Raw genomic sequence first — 18,776 nt, forward strand, 5'->3', positions numbered from 1 at the left:
AACTAACACTCGCATTCAGCAGGCAATCCCTTCTAAAACTACATGACTTCCAAGAAGCTGGATAACATTGACTCTGTTCTGATTTCCACATCGAAGGTCACTCTGGCCCCAGCTCCATGAAGAGGTCTTTAGCCCCCTAGCCCGTCCTTTCTTTCCTCCTTCCTCGGGTCTCACAACTAGCTGTCTTCCCGGTGAGCTGGAAAGCTGAGAGCAAGGGGCTGTAGTCGTTGGTGCCACTAGCCACACTGGCCTGGGTCCAGCTTAGATAATACCCCCATCATCCTCAACACCCCCTCACTTCCTCTCGGATGGTTATGTGAAGCATCTGGGAAGTTGACAGCTGCTGCCTTCCACCCCCAGGAGGGTGGTGAGGTAATCCCCATACATAGTCTGGCAAGTGCCTCAGGGTGAACAGGGCTCTGTGCCGAGGAGAGTACGTTACTGTATTTCTTGGGACTTCCAGGAGCACGTCACTGATGTCCTGGCACCACAGACAGATGAAAAGTTAACTGGGATTTCTTGCCTCCACAAAAGCATCTTTCATCCCACAAACGACTCCAGATCGGAGGGAAGATTTCACTATACAGCGGCAAGACAAGGGGCTCTGTTGAAGTCCTTGCCTGTTTCTGAGCATTCCTACTGTAATCCTGAAGCCTCTGGGGACAGGCACACGAATCTGACAATGGGAACACTAATATGTTTAGGGATAGAGAAACGGGACAACACCCAGACGGGACTGGGGCTGGCCCTGGAGGAGCAGGCACCGTCGCGGGGCTGATGGGTGCTCTGTGATGCTGACCCAATGGTGACTCCGAGGGGAGTGGGCACGCACGGGAGAGGCGGCTGCAGTCCGGCTGCTAGCAGGAAGGAGGGCAGGGTCATCCTGATGAGTGCCTAAGTGCAGGCACTCGACCCTGTGAGGGGTAACAACTCAGTGTGCTGTGTAGGCAGCCGTGGAGCAGCTTTCCATCCACGCTTCCACCTCCTGCAGCCCCTGCCCACCCCTGCCCTTCCCGAGATCTGGTCACGTGCTCTGGAGGTGAAGGACCAAGAGAACAATGCTTCTTGCCACTGAACTTCTCAGAAGGCAACAACAGTCAGGACGAATTCAGTGCTGTGTTTTTACCTCTAATAAAGTCAAAATGGCCGGTGCCCACAATTCTGGCCTCATCCCTGGGGAAGGGAACCAAATCCAGAGGGAGCATCTGGGGAGAGCACAATATCCAGGATAGCCTTTTGTTCTTTTTTGACTTTGAGTTTCTATTACATAAATATTACCTTTCAAAAAAACATCATTTGTTAGTACAAAACCCAGAATACAAATGAACAAAATAACCACTCTCTCCAGATGTACTAGTTCTTCTGTATCCTTCAGGATTGTCAGGTAGATCTATGCTCTTCTCTGACCCCAGGTTGCTTTCTCCCCTGAAATGTTACACATGGTGAAGTTACATCATATAGTGTTTTAAGTTTTGTAAATTTAACTACTTGTGCCAGGGTCATTCCACCACCAAGTGTATGCCTGAGGATAAGTATGAGTGGGAAGAAAAGTGATAGGTTTCTCTTCTCTCATGTGATTCCTGTGTTTAAAGAAATATGTTTCCTGTACGTCCCTAAATTCAAGACGAGTACTTCATCTAGGGCTCAAATAAGGAAATGGTGCTCTGTTCCAAAGCTGAGGGGCACGAGATGTGCTGACTGCTAAGAAAGTGCATGTAGGCTCCAATATGACACTATCCCAAGGTGTCTTAAGAGTAATCTGGACCACACGCAGTCATCTAAGCTCAACTTGGGACCCAGCCCCTAGTGAGACAGTTCTACTGGTCATACACTGTTCATATCTTTTTCCATTTAGTGTACCTTGATGTCATTCCAAATCAGTATTCAAAGATCTGTCTTATTCTCTAAATGCTTACTGAAAGCTATTTCACAACATAAATGTATGGGATATTCTCTGGAAAGAGTTCCAATTTCATATCACAAAGGAAAGAGAAACGCCACCATTAAAAAAGACACAAACTAAGAACAAATTTACAAACCAAGACTGTAAAATTTTATTCATTTCCAGATCATGAGTATTACACAGCATATACACATATTTTGATGACATATAAAACAAAGAGCAAACTATAGGAAGAAATATTGGTCTGAAACTGCCTTATGAGAGACATCTTCAATTCTGAAAGTTCGGGGTAAACGTGTCTCCCCACATGCTGGGGCAGGCAGCAGGATAAACTCCAGCACTCACACATCAAAGGGCACGTAGCCCCCACTGTACCTACAATGCGACTGTGGCACGGTCACCGGTGTCCACGTAAAGGGACCACATAGTAGATAAAAGCAGCACAGCACAGCAAACTAACATAAATATTTATTTTTTGCATTGTCCTCCAGATAATTTCCTTTTAAAACTAAGAGTCAGGCCCAGGGTCTATCCCTTGAGTTGCACTCCAGTTATTGCTAGAGGGAGGGGAAAAAAAACAAACAGAAAAGAGGCATCAGTTTAAGTTATTAGAAAACAGATGTCAGGGCCACTGAGCCCCTACCTCTGATGATACTTGAAGGGACACTGGGCTGTGGGGAAATGCATACGTGTCAGCAGCAGGAAGGCATGTAAGCACCCAGCACTGCGGCAGAGGGGACTGCTGAGCTGATGGTAATTTGGGGCTGACAGAGATGGAAGACACTCAGGAGAGCCTGTGAGCAGGAAGCAGCAGGATGCCCTCAGAAGGGGCAGAGGAAAAGGCACTCCCTACTCCACATCCACAGACAGGCTCTGCAGCTGAACTCTCAGAACAGAACGCGTTCCAGCGACGCCGCTCCCCCACCTCACTGTCTGAGGAAGGCCAGCTTACCTTTGCCTTGTTCTGAACTGGAAGATACAGTTTGAACTCTGCTGGCAGTTCATCTTCTGAGTAGAGTCTGTCTGAGAAGTAAACCCGTCGGATGCGACAGTTTGCGTGGATCTGTGGGTGCAAGACTTATTTTAGGAGGCAAAACATGATTGTTTTTCCTCTCTTCCTAGAGACCCTTCTCACAATGCTATCAAAGCTTCAGATCTTTGGAATTTCCTCGGCTTAGCTTAGGGGTATTTTCTGGCAAGAGGGAGATTTTGCTTCTTATATTCTCCCACCATATCTGAGCAGACTCCTGAATATGTCCTGGACCAATTTGAGGCCAAAACCCCCTGGACAGTGACTTGGGAACTTCAGCCAGAAATCCACACTGTCCCATCACATGGGCCACAAGCCAGTAACAGGCAAAGCACATCTTCCTCCCATCTGGAAAGGAGCCAGTACCTGCACTCTTAGGGTCTCAATGTAATTTGTGCCATATGCCCGCCGAGTGAAGTCTGACAGGTTGAACTGAATCTGGTTCCAGCCATCGTCCAGCCGCATGGGCATGGTGCAGATGAATGGCTTCACCCGGGTGGTGCTCTGGTAGTTGCTTGCCCGAAACCGCCGACGCACATTTTTGTCATCTAGTACCTATGAAATATAGAAAAAGAGTCACATTAACTCCATCTTAGAAGAAGCAAGCAACCTTAGGAAAACAAAGATCCGAATTCCCACAGCCCAGTTTCCCAAGGCTGAGACCCAAGGGAGAATAAACAGACCAGATACACTGGATGCAGATGGCCCGGAAGTAGCAAGTTTATGTCGTCTGTTGCCAAGACAAAACCAACTGCTTATGACATAAGACACACTCTATGGTCAGGTTCTCAGACCATAGAATGATTTCATAAACATTCTTCCATTTGAAAAATCGAAAATACTAGAATAGAGACCAACAATAACCCAGTAACAAATAGTTACTCCCCAAAGGGACACTATTCTCACCCTCAAGCTTTGAAATCTGGTACCAACTGATTATTTTCTAGATGCTCACGGCTCCTTTAAAAACTTGGCATTCAATTTTGATTACTAGAACCAAATTTATATCACAATACTAATGGCTGCATTAAGTATACAGCAGAGACAGGGAAGAATATATACAGAAGGATAAAGATACTTTCCTAGGGCTACCTTTCTCCTCTAAGTTGACAGGATACCTTTTTGGTAAAACTAAGGGCATACAAATTCATAAGCACATATTTACCTGTACCTCGAAGGTAAAATATTTCTTCAGGTTTTTGATAATCATGACAAGGAAGGGAAGTTTAATTCCCAATGTCTTCTTTGGGTCTGCAGGACATGTGATATATGTAGTGCTGTAGAGAGAAGAAATACCAATAAACACAATACCTATTTTTTCCTTTGTGGTGTAAACAGCAAACACACTTAGTCCAAGAGGCTACACTGGCAGGCAGATCTAAAAGATCCAGATACATCATCCAATGATTCCCTCAACTCTTAAGTCAGCTGATGCTTTACAAAATGCTGGACTAGGAAACAAAGCCATACCAGTTGCTCTGGGAAAGTTCCTTCAGTGAAAGAAGATTCAATTGTGATCCAAGAGAACCACCAAAGGACAGAAAACCAAAACTAAGAGCACTGTGGGACTGAAACCACACTGGCCACCCACTGCATGATCCGTGCAACACCGACTCCCCCCACCTTAATTAAATATTAATCATAATAGCTAATATTTACATAGCACTTACTATGTGCTACGCAGGTTTTAAAGTGTTCTTTCTACACACATTCACTTGCTTAATCTTCACCATGACCCCGCCCAGCCCATGTACTGTTATTATCCCTGTTTTATAGATGAGGAAGCCAAGGGTAAGTAAGTTGCCCAGGGTAAGCGCTGAGGAGCACAGCTGGATGCACACCCGGCAGGCTGACTGCGTCTGTGCTAGTCACCTCTCTGCAGTGACCAGTGCTGCCCTGGCAGAGAGTATCTTTGGGGGGACAGAGCGGTAACCTACCTGACATTTGTCCCTTCAATCTCTAGCACCAGGGACTGAATATCATTATCAGTGATTCTTTTGATGTGGCCATTCCGCACCTACAAGGAAGAAAATTGAACTGGTTAGTACTGAAATACTTGGCAACAACTTTGTCAAGATTTCGGAGGCTGAATGGGACCATTTAAAGAAAACCAAACCCACAAGTTTATCATAGATGTGACAGCATGTTGAAGCTACAGGTAAGTGAGCCACGCCATTCCCTCTGTACACGGTCCCATCAGCCACCACAGGAACTGCAGGTAGCTGGGCAATCTGTAAAGCAGGATAGATTTCTTCCCAAAGAAATCAACTGAATTCAGATTCAGCTAACATTTACTGGGTGCCTGCTATGCACTAGGAACATGCATTCTCTCACTTAATCCTAACCACAACAGAAATCACAAGGTAGGCGGTAAAAAAATGTTTCCACTTTACAGATGTGGGCATTGACCCCTGGGGAGTACCTATGACAAATCCCAGGAGAGTCAGGATTAACCACCAGCTCCCCACTGCTCCCTACTTCTCTGACCAGAAAGGCCAAATGCTGCGTACCACTGAAAAGGAGGCTGGCAGTCAAAAATGAAAGCATTACTCCTCCAGCCTTACTCCTACTTCGTGTCCCTTCTTTCCCCTAAGTATCCACTTTCTCAAGTACAAATTCAAGTCCCACCTGTGCCACACAGAAGCCTTCTTTAACATTTTCAGCTCACACTGGTCTCTCTTCTCTCTGATGTCTTTCTGGTTCATGTAACCTAGACTACATAATTTAGTCCTTCATCCTACATTTGTTCTCTATTGTTCATTACATACGTAAAGAGGTATATGATGGGGAAGAATTCAATATGGATCTGTGCTCTCAAAATATTTAGGAAAACATGATTATCTTCAAATGTTAAACTCTTACGCACCTAATGTGGACAGAGTAGAGATATGCAAAGCACTTTTGAGGCACGGCTGGACTGTTGAAAAAGATCAACCAGGCTGAGGACAGAATGCATCAGAGAGACAAGCATGTGGTCTTTTTCTACAACAAGAATAGTGAAAATGGCTACATTGAGCTGCCGTAGTCAAGGACTCAACCATTCGGCTTGCCATTAGACTTGCATACACGGAGAGAACACAGTGTCAAGCCTGTGTCGTAGCTGTATTTTCCCAACATAGATTATTAACAATATGGCATTCTGTTTTCAGACACCAGTCTCTGTGAGCTGTTGCTGTGACTGATCCACTTGTGGTATGCTTGGCGTTCCCCAGGTGACACCTGACAATACCGCCCATCCTTTTCTGCAAGATGCGACTGAACCTGTCTCCTCAAAAACCCAAGCGTAGGTAGGGATCTAGTATTAAGCATCATTTGTATCTTCTACAATGCTTAGTACTATGCTGGCATGAACTAAGCATTCAAATATTTGCTGACTCCTGGAACTTGTCACCCTAGGGGTTGGCGCATATGAATAGATTCAAGAGGATTTTAAAAAAATTCCTGGATAACGTGTCCAGCTATTACAGGACACTAGAGATCCTGGGGTAAGTCACAAAGCCAGTGAGCCTGCCAGCATGAAGAATGCTTTCCCACAAATCATCCTTTGGTGCCCATTATCAGAGACAGAACGCTGGGTGGATGGGTCCTAGATCACTGCCAGTATAGCATTTCTTAGGTTCTCAAGACACAAGCATCACATTGAAGCACTTCTCAAACAAAGCTGGCGACACCCAACGCCTCCTACTTTGGATCCTGGGCCTCTTTCCAAGGGAGATTAAGAGCACAAAGGCTTGGGTTGCAGCACATGCCAACACTGCCCACCTCATTCCCCATATAAATGCTCTCAACCAAAGTGGCAGTGTTCCTTCTCTATTTGCTAGCCCACAGCTGCTGTGCAAAATAGAGCAGACCTGTTAGTGAAGGAGGAATTAGTCAAGAAATTATTTTCAAATAACGTGATACAGTCACAATGATAAGAGCTGGCAGTATTCCACCAAGATGCAAACACTAATTTTTTGACATACTACTAATTATTTTCTGTAAGTTCATTCTTCCTTAAAAACGTACATAAGGCAACAAACAGATGGTTACTGTTGAAAAGATTAAGTAAATAGGGCCCAAGGACTACTATTGCTAGAAGACAACTTGCAATTTATCCAACACGGTTTGAAAGCAGGACCTCCAGAAGCCTGCACCCCCAAGGCCTCTCAGAGCAGCGTCACCAAGGAGCCTCACCCACGAAGCCCAGCCAGATTCCACAGGGAGGAAATGTTAGAAAACTTGCCTTCTGCCCATCTCAGAGTTTAGAGCAGATGACTTCACTCCAGCAAATGTGTCCTTTCAGGCCTTTAAAGAGAAAGCAATGCCTTACACTGCATACTGAAGCCAAGAGAGCAGAGAGCAGCCAAAGCAGGCTGTGTGTGTCCTGACGCTTCGGCCCCACAGGCGAGCTGACTTGCAGCTGGACTTGCCATACTTCCTGAAGAGAAATTTCTTTCAGCAACACATCAACAACCATACTCACAAACTGACTTCTTACCAACTAAAGGCCCTTAAAACAAGAGAACTCAGAGGAAAAAAGGAAGCTTTTTCAAAGGAGTGCCCACAAGTCCTTCCAGAGTTTTAACCTGGCTGGTGGTGAGACAAGCTAAACAGGACTTTGCCAGGGGACATAGCTCACACCTCAAGGAAGAAAAACACGAGTAATCTTGTATCACAGGCTGCCACAGCTCTCAAATCAAGTTGATTTGTTAGTGAATTATGATTTTTCTCCTTTATTAAGTCCACAGGGTTACAAATATGAACTCACTGGAAGAAAAGAGTGGGGTGTAGGTGAGGGGAGGAATTTATCAGAGACAGGAGCACTTAAAGGGTGCGGAACTTCCCAAAGCCTCTCTAGGCTCTAAAACTAGGATCAAAGGGAAAAGGGGGTGGACAAGGCCCCCCAGCCACCCTGGCAATCTGGCTGCAACTGCAATAAATCGTAAAGGTCTTCCAGGAAGCAACCCCCTCCTCAGTCCAGCTTCTGACAAACATGTATAACAAGATACATGGTCTTAAAAAGTATCAACTTCCTTTCCTTAGCTCCTTCCAGTTCAGAGGTCATTAGACAGGCCTGGCTTTGAAATGAAGATAAAATGAACTGGTCAGCATTTATTGCTCATGATGAAAGTAGGTTTTATTTTACTTCCCTCTCTAAATAGAAAGTGCCAGTTGTGTTTAACTAATTGTTTTTCATTTCATGACATATTTTCACTATCAGTGTGTGTTTTATTCCTCAAAAAAACACATAAATAACGCCAATCTTACATTTTAAAATTTCATGAACACCCCTGCCCTTGCCAAACTATGAGCTAGAGATACTTGACGGGCTTCAGAACCCAGATTACTAGCAATTTTAAATTAGAATAGTTTTCAGCTTCAGCAGACACCAAAAAGGGGGACCTTCAAGCCCTTCTTACACTCTCCCAGGCTTTCAATGGTTGCTGGGGCAACAAATAAAAAACACTTTTTTTTTTCCTCCACTGAAAGCTCCAGGGAGGAGGGTCAAGCTGAGGGGAAAAAAAAAAAAATACTACGGGGACAGGGAGGAAGCTGGCCAATGCTCTGTATTTCTTCAAGAGCTTTAAAATAACACGAGTTGTATCCATTCCCTACCCCCACCTTTCATTTTTCTGGCTCCACCCAGTTATCCTGGCAGACAGCTGAGCCCTCAGCCACCTGGCACCCTAGTCTTAATAACACATGTTCCAATTTACATTAAGCCATTAGAGCTGTCCATTTCAGCAAGAAAGTTTCTAGCCTGGGCGAGGGGCTGGGCTCTAAGTCAGAAAACAGGCAGAGGGAGACCTCTGTGGGGAGAGCAGGGCATAGCTCTGACCCAAGGCCCCTGCCTTGCAGGCTCCAGTGGGTCAAAGGCTTCTCTTCCTCTGCGACTCTGAGTGGGAACTCTCCAGACAGCAGACAGACAACTCTGGGATTACACAAACAAGTCTTTAGTTAACGTAAGGGCAATTACGTGCACTGCTAACCAGTCTCTTCCTAACAATCCCTTGAAAGGACAAGAGTAACAACCCCACGCCTTCATCCAATTATGGTACAAGCTACTACTTGGAATAATGAAGAACACAGACTGACCCAGGGGAAGTCCGAAAAAAAAAAAGCTTTTACTTCCTTCATAACCAAATACTCTCAATTCTACCACTGGACAGTGCATCAGTTTAACAGGTGCCAACAAAGTTTGCTAATTAAAAGCTAGGGTATGGGAAGTTATTTTTCTGGAGACAGTTTGTTCATTTTAAAAATTAGGAACAGGGAATGGGATCCAAATACTATCCAGCAACAAGCACTAAGACTCTGGTTCTAGTATTTAGTTTGGGAGTAGGGAAGATCAGCAGTAGCTGAGCAAAAGACAAGGTGAGACACTGTGTGAATTAACATTCTCATCCAGGAGACTTTAAGGATACCAGTAAAAACTGAAAATTGTGTTTTACACAGGTGTTAACTGGGAATGGATCTTCTTGGTATTTTCTTTACAAATCAGAAGTCATGTTTAATTAAACAAAAATCCTTTAATTAATTTACTGTTTACTGGTTCCAGAAGTTAAGGACAGTAAGAAATGCGAATTTCTCCTAAACTCTTGGTTTGAAAAATTACAAACATTTCTATCAGGAAGCTTACAGTCTAGCCAGGAATACCGATCTTAAGAAGCTAATTTCAAGTGTGATGAGTGTGATGAAAAGGAAGTAGAGGTTCTAAATGGATATAAATTAACCTGGGAGGGGCAAGTAGATATAAATTAAGTTAACCCAAGTGCCTTTGAGCTGTGACCGAGAGACTAATGAAGAGGTGGAGCAGTGGGTCCCACACAGGCCCAGCAGGGCCAAAGGCCTGAAGGCGAGAGACAACAGGACTTCTCTGAGTTCTGCAGGAGGTCACTGCTAAGAGGGGGACCCTGGGGATATAAACCTGGAGAACTAGTTAAGCAAGCACCAGACCATGTGCTTTGTAGCCTTAGAGCCACATTAAGGGTCTGGACTGAGAAAGCCACGGTACAATGACTAAATCACTCTCATTTCAGAAGTTTTATACTATACTTCCTAGTCCTTGGCGCCTGAACACTGGGCTCAGTTTCAAACTTATTGACTCTGGAGCAAATTCCTCAGTTCCCTGCCCTATTTAGTACTGGCTGCCATAACTCTGTAGCTAGGCGGTTTATATACATCTTCACTTAATCACCATAACCATGAGGAGGTGGCATTATTACAAGATGAGAAAACTAAGTAGTTAAGTACGTGCCCAAGTGACACAGCACAAGACACAGGACAGATACAGGATGAAAATCCAAGGTGTCCGATCAGACTCTAGCACTGGGGTTTCAAGGTAAGATAACAACTATTCTTCCCCTTAAGGGACTTGGAGTCTAGTGGGAGATACACAATAAATCGGCAACTGCTATAGGTGTGAGGGAGTACCATGGGAGCACAGGGGATGTTTGCCTTAAGCTCCCGATGAAATTACGTGTTTAAGTTTGAGATTTGGTGGATGCTAAGGGGGAGGGGCTTCGACCTTTAAAGAGCGTTGGATGAACACAGGTGTTACAAATGTAACCACACCCTCAAAAATGGGGTTTGCAAATTCACAGGTACTGTGTATATGCCATTCACTCCTCATATTCACAAGGAGACGCAGAGCCTAAACAGAAGCCAAATCTAATTTTTCCAAGATTCTTCTTTATAGAAAACAAATTACAGAAACTCTCTCTCCATAAACTCAGGAAGAGTAGTAAAGTTTTCTGAAATCAAAATAATGACTAAAAATAGGAACCATAGGCAATATGAACCTACTGGCAAAGGTTGGGACATTTCTAGAAAAATATGAACAGTCCCCTCCCACCATCAAATTTTGCTCTTACTACAACTCTGCCTTATTTCTTGGGAGCAAAGAACATGTCTTCTGCTCTCTAACTGTATCTCCCCAAATCTACACAGTGCCTGTCACTTCGCTGTTGCTCAATAAAGCTTTGATAAGTATATCAATTTCCAGTATTTTCCCAACTGGATTAAATTCCCAGCATTTTCTGAGTACTTTATAATACAGCTGAGAAAAAGCACACATACAACAAAGCCTATGGATCTGGCCCCAAACTTTCCATTTACCTCCCTTTCCTTCCCTTGCACTGGGGGAAAACAATTCACTGCTAAACACTTTTCAATCTAGCCTAAATAAGAAAAGTAGAAATGTATAATTAACTTTTATTATTATGAAAATTTAGCTTAGAATGAGTGTTCTAAAGGTTTCCTTTCCCAAACTGTTTAATTTTGTTCCATGTAACCTTGCCAGTCCACCTAACAATGTTTTTACATGTGTTTATGTCATTAGGGTACCATCTGACCTCTAGTGGTGTAGTTAAGGGACACAGTGCACCATGGTTACTTTGCTTTTATATTCTGAATGTAAACATGTTGACAAGCCAAAAAGCAGCATTGAAAAAAAACAACACACTACAGATGATCAAGCCCAGAAGGGTTAAAATGGGCAACTCTGATAAAAGTTTCACCTAACAGAAATGTTGAGACCTCTCTGCCACTGGAATTCTTTCAGTGTTAGTAAATTCTCTGACCTGCTCTGAAAACCTCTCCTCCTGGATCAAGTCCTATTCTCTATTTCAACAGCCTTATATTAACACTTCTGTTACAATCCCAAGTGCAACTGGCACACAGGGCCACTCTCTCCATCCCTTCTGACAGCCAATAAATAAGTCAAGTCACAGTTGGAAAGCCATCATCCTTACAAAGTTCCCAAATACACTCGCTTCAGGTTCACGTTGTAGAGGTGCAATTTCAGAGTTTACAATGTTTTATTCCATGGTGAACACAAAACTGTGGAAGTGAAAACTTTAGTAATGTAGAGAAAAAATTAAGGCACTGCTTTCCCATATAATACCTTGGGCATTAGCTCTAACTTGTGGATAGAATCATTGTGAAAAAAAAGAACTGGTCAGATTTTTCATATATGCATCAGGTCCAAACTCATTCTACTTAGATCTTTGAATGATCTTATAAAAATAACAGTATAAAACACTATCTTATGAAAATGACATAAAACACACCATCCCTAAAGCTGCTTTCAGAATGCAGGATTCTCTAGTGATGACAGGTAGAAGGCTGTCTGTGTTGTTTCCTAATCTCTACACAGCACAAAACTCTCATCTGTGGATAAGGGAAGATGTAGAGTAGTCCTGAGATGAAATCCAAAAGTCTTCGCTTTACTGCCAATCAACGGCTAGTTTTGATTATTCCACATCCATCTCTATAAAAACACCACTCAACATACCACCTCTCTCCATTCTCTCCTGAGGAATCACCTGTCTTCCAAAACAGGGTGCTTATTTTAACTTACAATCGAAAAAGAGTACAGCTGACTGCCTGGAACTTGCATGAGAAATGAAATATCAAAGTGATATAATGCAGACCAACTCATGGACTAGAAGACACAGGCCCCTACTCATCATGGGCTGGGGTTGGTGAAAGTATCATCTGGAGGATGCCTGAATAAAGGTAATGGGGCTTGTACTTGTCTCTGAGCTTATTAATCCAGGCAAAGCTTTATCACCATTTTGCAAGTTTCCTAATGGAGAAATCAGGAACTGAAGGCACAGTATAGACCCCCCAAGTCACAGTGGAGCAGGTGCTAAGGCCACGGGATTCTGGCTTGAGACCAGTGGGAGGAAGGGAACAGCAAATCAATAAAACCCAAACAATTGCGTCCTGGCTGTCCATCTATCCGGGTGCCAGTAACAAAGGCTCTGTGTCTGGTGCCCAGCACAGTGCCTGGCACAAAACAGGATGTCGGTAACTATTTGTGAAATCAGTGAACAGCAGTTCCTTTCCTCTGTACCTTCCCAAAGCAACCTCAAGTAAGTTTATGCCTTTCATGCTATGAGATGGAAACAATCAACCCCACAATATATTAGGGGAAACCGAGGCTCAGAGGAATTGACTGACCAAGGCAAGTCTGCAGCGAGGGGACACTGTCACATCACGGCCATAGGGTACCTAACCCCCTGCCACACCCACCCCGCATGTCTCCCCAACCTCGCGCCTCAGTCACGACAAACGGGGAACAGGGTACAGCAGCCCCGGCCGGCCTCTCCCAGCCCTGGACTCGACACAGCTGCCACCTGACCCCCAGGCCCCAGACGAGGAGGGGGCGCGGTCCCTACACCCTGTCCTGCCCCCGCGCTCAGCCCCTGACCTTTTTGTCCCAGATCTGCAGGGGCTTGCTGCCGATGCTGTAGAGGATGGACAGGAAGCCGCTCTGGAACGTGTTTTTGAACATCCCTCTCGTGGCCTTCTCCTTAGCCGCGCAAGTGCCGACCTAAATAAGAGTACCAAGTGGCGAAGGCAAAGCAGGGGACCGGCCCTGGTCCGAAGACGGGACGCTAAGCCCCCGGCCTCCCAGTGGGCAGCCACCAACTGCTGGGTTTGGACTTAGACCCTAAGTCAGTGACCCACAAGACACTTCTAGACGGAAACCACAGCAACTGCGACTCGCGCCAATCTCCCAGCCTTAAATGGAGGCGGTGGGCCTCCTGACGCTTAAGCTGGATCCCTCCGCCCACTTGAGCCTGAGAACGCGGAGTCCAATCCCGCTACAGGGCTCAAGAACTTCCTGTTCCTTCCGCGCCCAAGCCCCGCCCTAATCCCGCCTCCTCTAAGAAAGAACTCCGTTGCCAAGGGACTATTTTTTCCATGTAGCCTCAGAGTTGCTTTTAGAAAGCGGAGGGGGACAGAAGCTTATAGAACGTGTTTTAGCACCTGCGTGATGTCATGGGAACGTGATGGGGGTGGGGTCAGCGGGCGTGAAGACCTGGCCCCGCCCCCTGAGGGGTGAGGAGGAGTTAGCAGAAGAAAGTGGAAAAAGGCCGGGGAGTTGACTTAGCAAGGCAAGTGCTTACATGGTATCCTGAGAATGCCAAATAAATGCTTGTTGGCCGAGTCCAGGGTAAGTTTAAAGCAGCCAAACAACATTGAGCACTTACTGTGCTGAGCACCTTATATGCATCATTGTTTTAATTATTAACAGGGTCGCTCTGAATGTACCACTTAACTTGTGGGAAACAGTCAAAGCTATATTCTGAGGAAAATGTATCACTTTAAACGCATAGTTAGTAAACAAGCTGGTTTCAACAGCTGGGTTTTTTTTTTTTTAATCAGTTAATACTCGGAACATTTTAGAAAGGTAAAATAAGCCATGATATTTCAAGTGTTGAAGAAATCCCAAATATTGGAGACCATTCACTCACTGAACATCTACTTAAATATTATACTCTGTGATCAGATCTTTGCTGGGTATTCTGGGACAGAAAAGGAGTTTGCAGTTAATGCCGTCATTTTGAAAGCTAATGATGGCTAAGTTCAATTGAGCATTTATTATATGTCAGGCACTATACTAAGTGCCTTAGGCTTTATTAAATCATTTAATCCTCACAGCAACCCTGTGAACAATCCAGCCAGAATTTCTAGAACATATGGGGAAATTTACAATTTTACTTTAGTAATTTACAAAATTACTTATTTACATACACAAAGTCAAAACTTTTCATATGAAACTATTACATTTGGGTGATTTCTGGATACTTTAGGTACTTCAGGCCAGTGGACAATTTATTGATTGTTAATAAATGCTTCAAAATATTCTAGGGGGAGAAACAATGATCATACATTAGATTTTTCACATGCACTTATTAATCATGTGCAGGATTTTTTTTTATTCTGTCCCACAAAACACTGACACCACCAAATACTGGTAAGGATGTGGAGCAACAGGAATTCTGATTCATTGCTAGTGGGAATGCAAAATGTGATAGCCCCTTTGGAAGACAGTTTGGAGATTCCTTACAAAATTAAACATACTCTTACCATAGGATCCAGCAATACCACTCCCTGGTATTTACCCAAAGAAGCTAAAAACTTAGGTCCATATCAGTAGGTGTTTATATAACAGCTTTATTCATAATTGCCAAAACTTGGAAGCAACCAAGATGTCCTTCAGTAGGTGAATGGATAAATAAATGGTGCTACACCCAGACAATGAAATATTATTCAGCACTAAAATGAAATGAGCTATCAAGCCATGAAAAGACATGGAGGAACCATAAATCCTTTACTAAGCGAAAGGAGCTAGTCTGAAAAGACTGCATACTGTATGATTCTAACTATATGACATTCTGGAAAAGGCAAACTATGGAGGCAATAAAAAGATCAGTGCTTGCCAGGGGTGGAGTGTGGGAAGAGATGAATAGGCAGAGCACAGAGGATTTTTTAGACAGTGAAAATATTCTGTATGATACCATAATGATGGATATATATCAATTTACATTTGACCAAAACTGTAGAATGTACAACACTGTGAACCATGATGTAAGCTATGGATTTGGGGTGATTATGATGTGTCAGTGTAGGTTCATCAAATGACCACTCGGGGGATGTTGATAATGGGGGAGGGCCATGCATGTGTGGGGGTAGGGGATGTATAGGAAATCTCTGTACCTTCCTCTCAATTTTGCTGTGAATCTAAAATTGTCCCCAAATTGAGGTCGGCTTAACAAAAAAATAAAAGGAAAAAATACCTCAATATCTTCAAGACCTTGAGGTAGACAGATTTCTTAGGACACAGAATGCACTAACATTAAAGAAAATATTGATAAATTAGACATCATTACAATTTTTAAAGTCTGTCAATTAAAAGACAACATCGAGTGAAAAGGCTTAAACCACAAACTGTGAGAAGGTATTTGCAATATATAAATCAGACAAAAAAATATTTTTCTCTATGAATGTATGTTTTTAAATTGAGGGATAGTTGACATGAAGTATATTAATTTCAGGTTATGAAACACCAAGATAATGCTAAGTATAGTTACCAGCTGTCACCAAAGTTATTACAATATTATTTCCTATGCTGTACTTTTCATCCCTGAGACTTATAACTGTAAGTTTGTACCTCTTAATCCCTTCACCCATTTCTTGCCCATCCCACCAACCCACCTGCCCTCTGGCAACCACCAGTTTTGTTCTCTGTACTTATGTATTCTAATGTATTATGTGTCTATTTCTAGTTTTTTTGTTTTTTAGCTTCCACATATAAGTAAAATCATATGTATTTGTCTTTTTCTGTCTTATTTCATTTAGCATAACACCCTATAGATCCATTTATATTGTTGTAAATTGCAAGATTTCATTCTTTTTTATGGCTGAGTAATATTCCATTATATAAAGATATATATATCATCTTCTTTATCCATTCATCTATTGATGGACACTTAGGGTTGCTTTCCTATTTTGGTTATTGTAAAAAATGCTGCAATAAACATAGGAGTACATGTATCTTTTTGAGTTAATATTTTTGTTTTCTTCACATAAATACCCAGAAGTGGAATTACTGAATCATATGGTATTTCTATTTTTAATTTTTTGGAGGAAACTTCATACTGGTTTCCATAGTGGCTGCACCAATTTACACTCCTACCAACAGGGCATGAGGGTTCTCTTTTTTCCACATCCTAACCAACACTTTTGTTATTTCTTGTCTTTTTTCATACTACCAATTCCAATGAGTATGAGGTGATATCTCATTGTGGTTTTGTTTGATGATGATTAGTGATGTTGAACATCTTTTCATATGTCTGTTGACCATCTGTGTGTCTTCTTTGGGAAAATGTCTTTTCAGGTCTTCTGCCCACTTTTTAATCAGACTATTTGGGGGTTTTCTTGGTGGTGAGTTGTATGAGTTCTTTATGTATTTTGGATATTAACTCTTTATTGGATATATCATTTGCAAATATTTTCTGCTGTTCAGTATGTTGCCTTTTCATTTTATTTCCTTCAGTGTGAAAGCAAAAAATCTTTTATCCAGAATATATAAAGAACTCCCACAAATAAGAAAAACAGGAAATTCAATTTTGAAAAAAAATGACAAAAGGCTTGAACAGGCACTGAATAAAAGAAAATACCCAAATGACCAATAAGCATATAGAAAGGTGCTCACTGTATCTGGTCTTCAGGAAAATACATGGTGAAGCAAATGGAACATCCATGCCTTTTTGATGGGAGTATGAATTGGTACAGCCAACTTGAAAAACTGTTTGACAACATCTATGAAGTCTAGACATATGTAAACTCTGAGAAATTCTAATTCTGGGTACCAAAAAGAAATGCTTATGTCTCTAGAAGACATGTACAGGAATGTTCTTAGCAACATCACTTACAATAGTTCTAAACTGGAAGTAGCTCAAAGGCTCATCAACAGTAAACAGATAAACTGCGATCTATCTATTCGATAAAATACAACATAACAGTGAAAATAATGAACTGATGCTCAATAAAATGGAGGAGCCTCAGAAATAGTGAACAAAAGAAGCCAGACACAAAGCCAGGCTGTGTGATTCGACTTACTGAATATCAAAAACAGGTGAAACTAATCCATGGTATTGAAGTCATGGTGTGGTGTCCTAGCTAGTAGAGTTCTAGTCCCTCTGTATTCCAGCCTCTCTCCTCCCAGCCTCCATGTCAACCAGCCCATAGTATTCCCATTCCTGTTAGCCTGCTGCCCTTGAGGTAAAGTCCAATCCTTACTATACATTTAAAGTCCTCAGAACTCACAGAGGTGAGGATCGATCCAGGTTTGTGGCACCTGTTTGATCACCTCTTCATAAGACACAGTTTTATAATTTTCATAGAGAAGTAGCATAAGTCACTCTTCCTTTATCATGGTTGATAGACGCGTTCATAAAACATGCAACTTTACACATACATGTGCTGCTGTTTCTAGAACTGCTACTTATGTGTGCCATCTGAATCTAGGGATTCTAATTAATTCTATTCTGCATGGCTGATAAATCAAACCCATGATATCAGCAGAATGTGTCTAACAGGAATAAGTTTCTGATTGCTGTGGTATTTTGTTAAGATAGTTGAAACATTTAAGATAACAATGTATTAGAGGATCTGATACTTTGAATTTAATTTGAAATGCTTAAAGGAATTCAAAATCAGATCTGTGATTTTAATTTTAAAATGTCTAAGAAAATATAAGTTTGTAAACAGTGAGTGTTTAAAAGATTTTGATTTATTATATCTATGAGTTTAGACTTAAATGTTAGTATTTGAATGCTAAGAAAGATTTCATCAGATTTTAGGTTTCATATAAGCTAGTGGAAGTTTTTGTGCAAATCAAACAGATTAAACATGTGGTTGATTTTGAAAAGCCTAAGGACACTAGATTTAAGTGTGAGCAATATTTGTGGTTTAAGTTTTAAGTTAATTGAACATCAATCAAAGATTAAGCAAAGTTTATATATTTGTATACAAAACCAACTAGTTAGTAGTTACAGTAAGATTTGTAAATTGATCTTAAAGACACAAATTAATTTTCAAATGTACAGCTTTAATAACATATTACTTAAACAACAGTAACGACAAACATCTTTTCTAGTGCACAAAGGCACTGGTCAGATGCTAAACCCCAGTGAGCCATGTCTGTTCCTGTCAGTCTAAGCCCAGAAACTCAGAGCGCCTGGCCTCCAAGAGACATGAGGGACTTGCCACACAGAGGTGGAGTTTATTCCCCACCCTTCTTTGTTGATGAGGGTGGGGAGGTGTAGCAATGAGGTTATTAGTGCCTGGATAAACACCCTGCAGCTAGGAGCAAAGACTGAAGAGTGCCCCGGATGACTGGGTGCTCAGCTGGCAGATGGAGGACCACTGAATCCCAGCTCCAGGGTAGGTTACATCCAAAGAAGACCGTCAGCCCTGACTACATCATCAGAAGAGCCAATGGTAGGCAGATGAGGCTCCTGCTAATAGGACAGTTTAGTTCAAATGAGCCTCTTGCTATTT

General features: G+C 42.5%; 1 protein-coding gene across 1 annotated transcript; it reads right to left on the minus strand.

The window, feature by feature from the left end:
- Positions 1-2,030: 2,030 nt before the first annotated feature.
- Positions 2,031-13,475, minus strand: CFAP20 (cilia and flagella associated protein 20). Its single transcript, XM_036897887.2, has 6 exons — positions 13,132-13,475; positions 4,871-4,950; positions 4,099-4,210; positions 3,300-3,488; positions 2,856-2,966; positions 2,031-2,460 (listed from the first exon to the last, which is right to left on the minus strand). The coding sequence occupies exons 1-6, from the start codon at positions 13,213-13,215 to the stop codon at positions 2,455-2,457; spliced, it is 582 nt and encodes a 193-aa protein (XP_036753782.1). The 5' UTR covers positions 13,216-13,475; the 3' UTR covers positions 2,031-2,454.
- Between the last annotated feature and the right edge of the window lie 5,301 nt (positions 13,476-18,776).

This window comes from Manis pentadactyla, chromosome 15 (genome assembly GCF_030020395.1).
Source record: "Manis pentadactyla isolate mManPen7 chromosome 15, mManPen7.hap1, whole genome shotgun sequence".
Lineage (NCBI taxonomy): Eukaryota > Metazoa > Chordata > Mammalia > Pholidota > Manidae > Manis > Manis pentadactyla.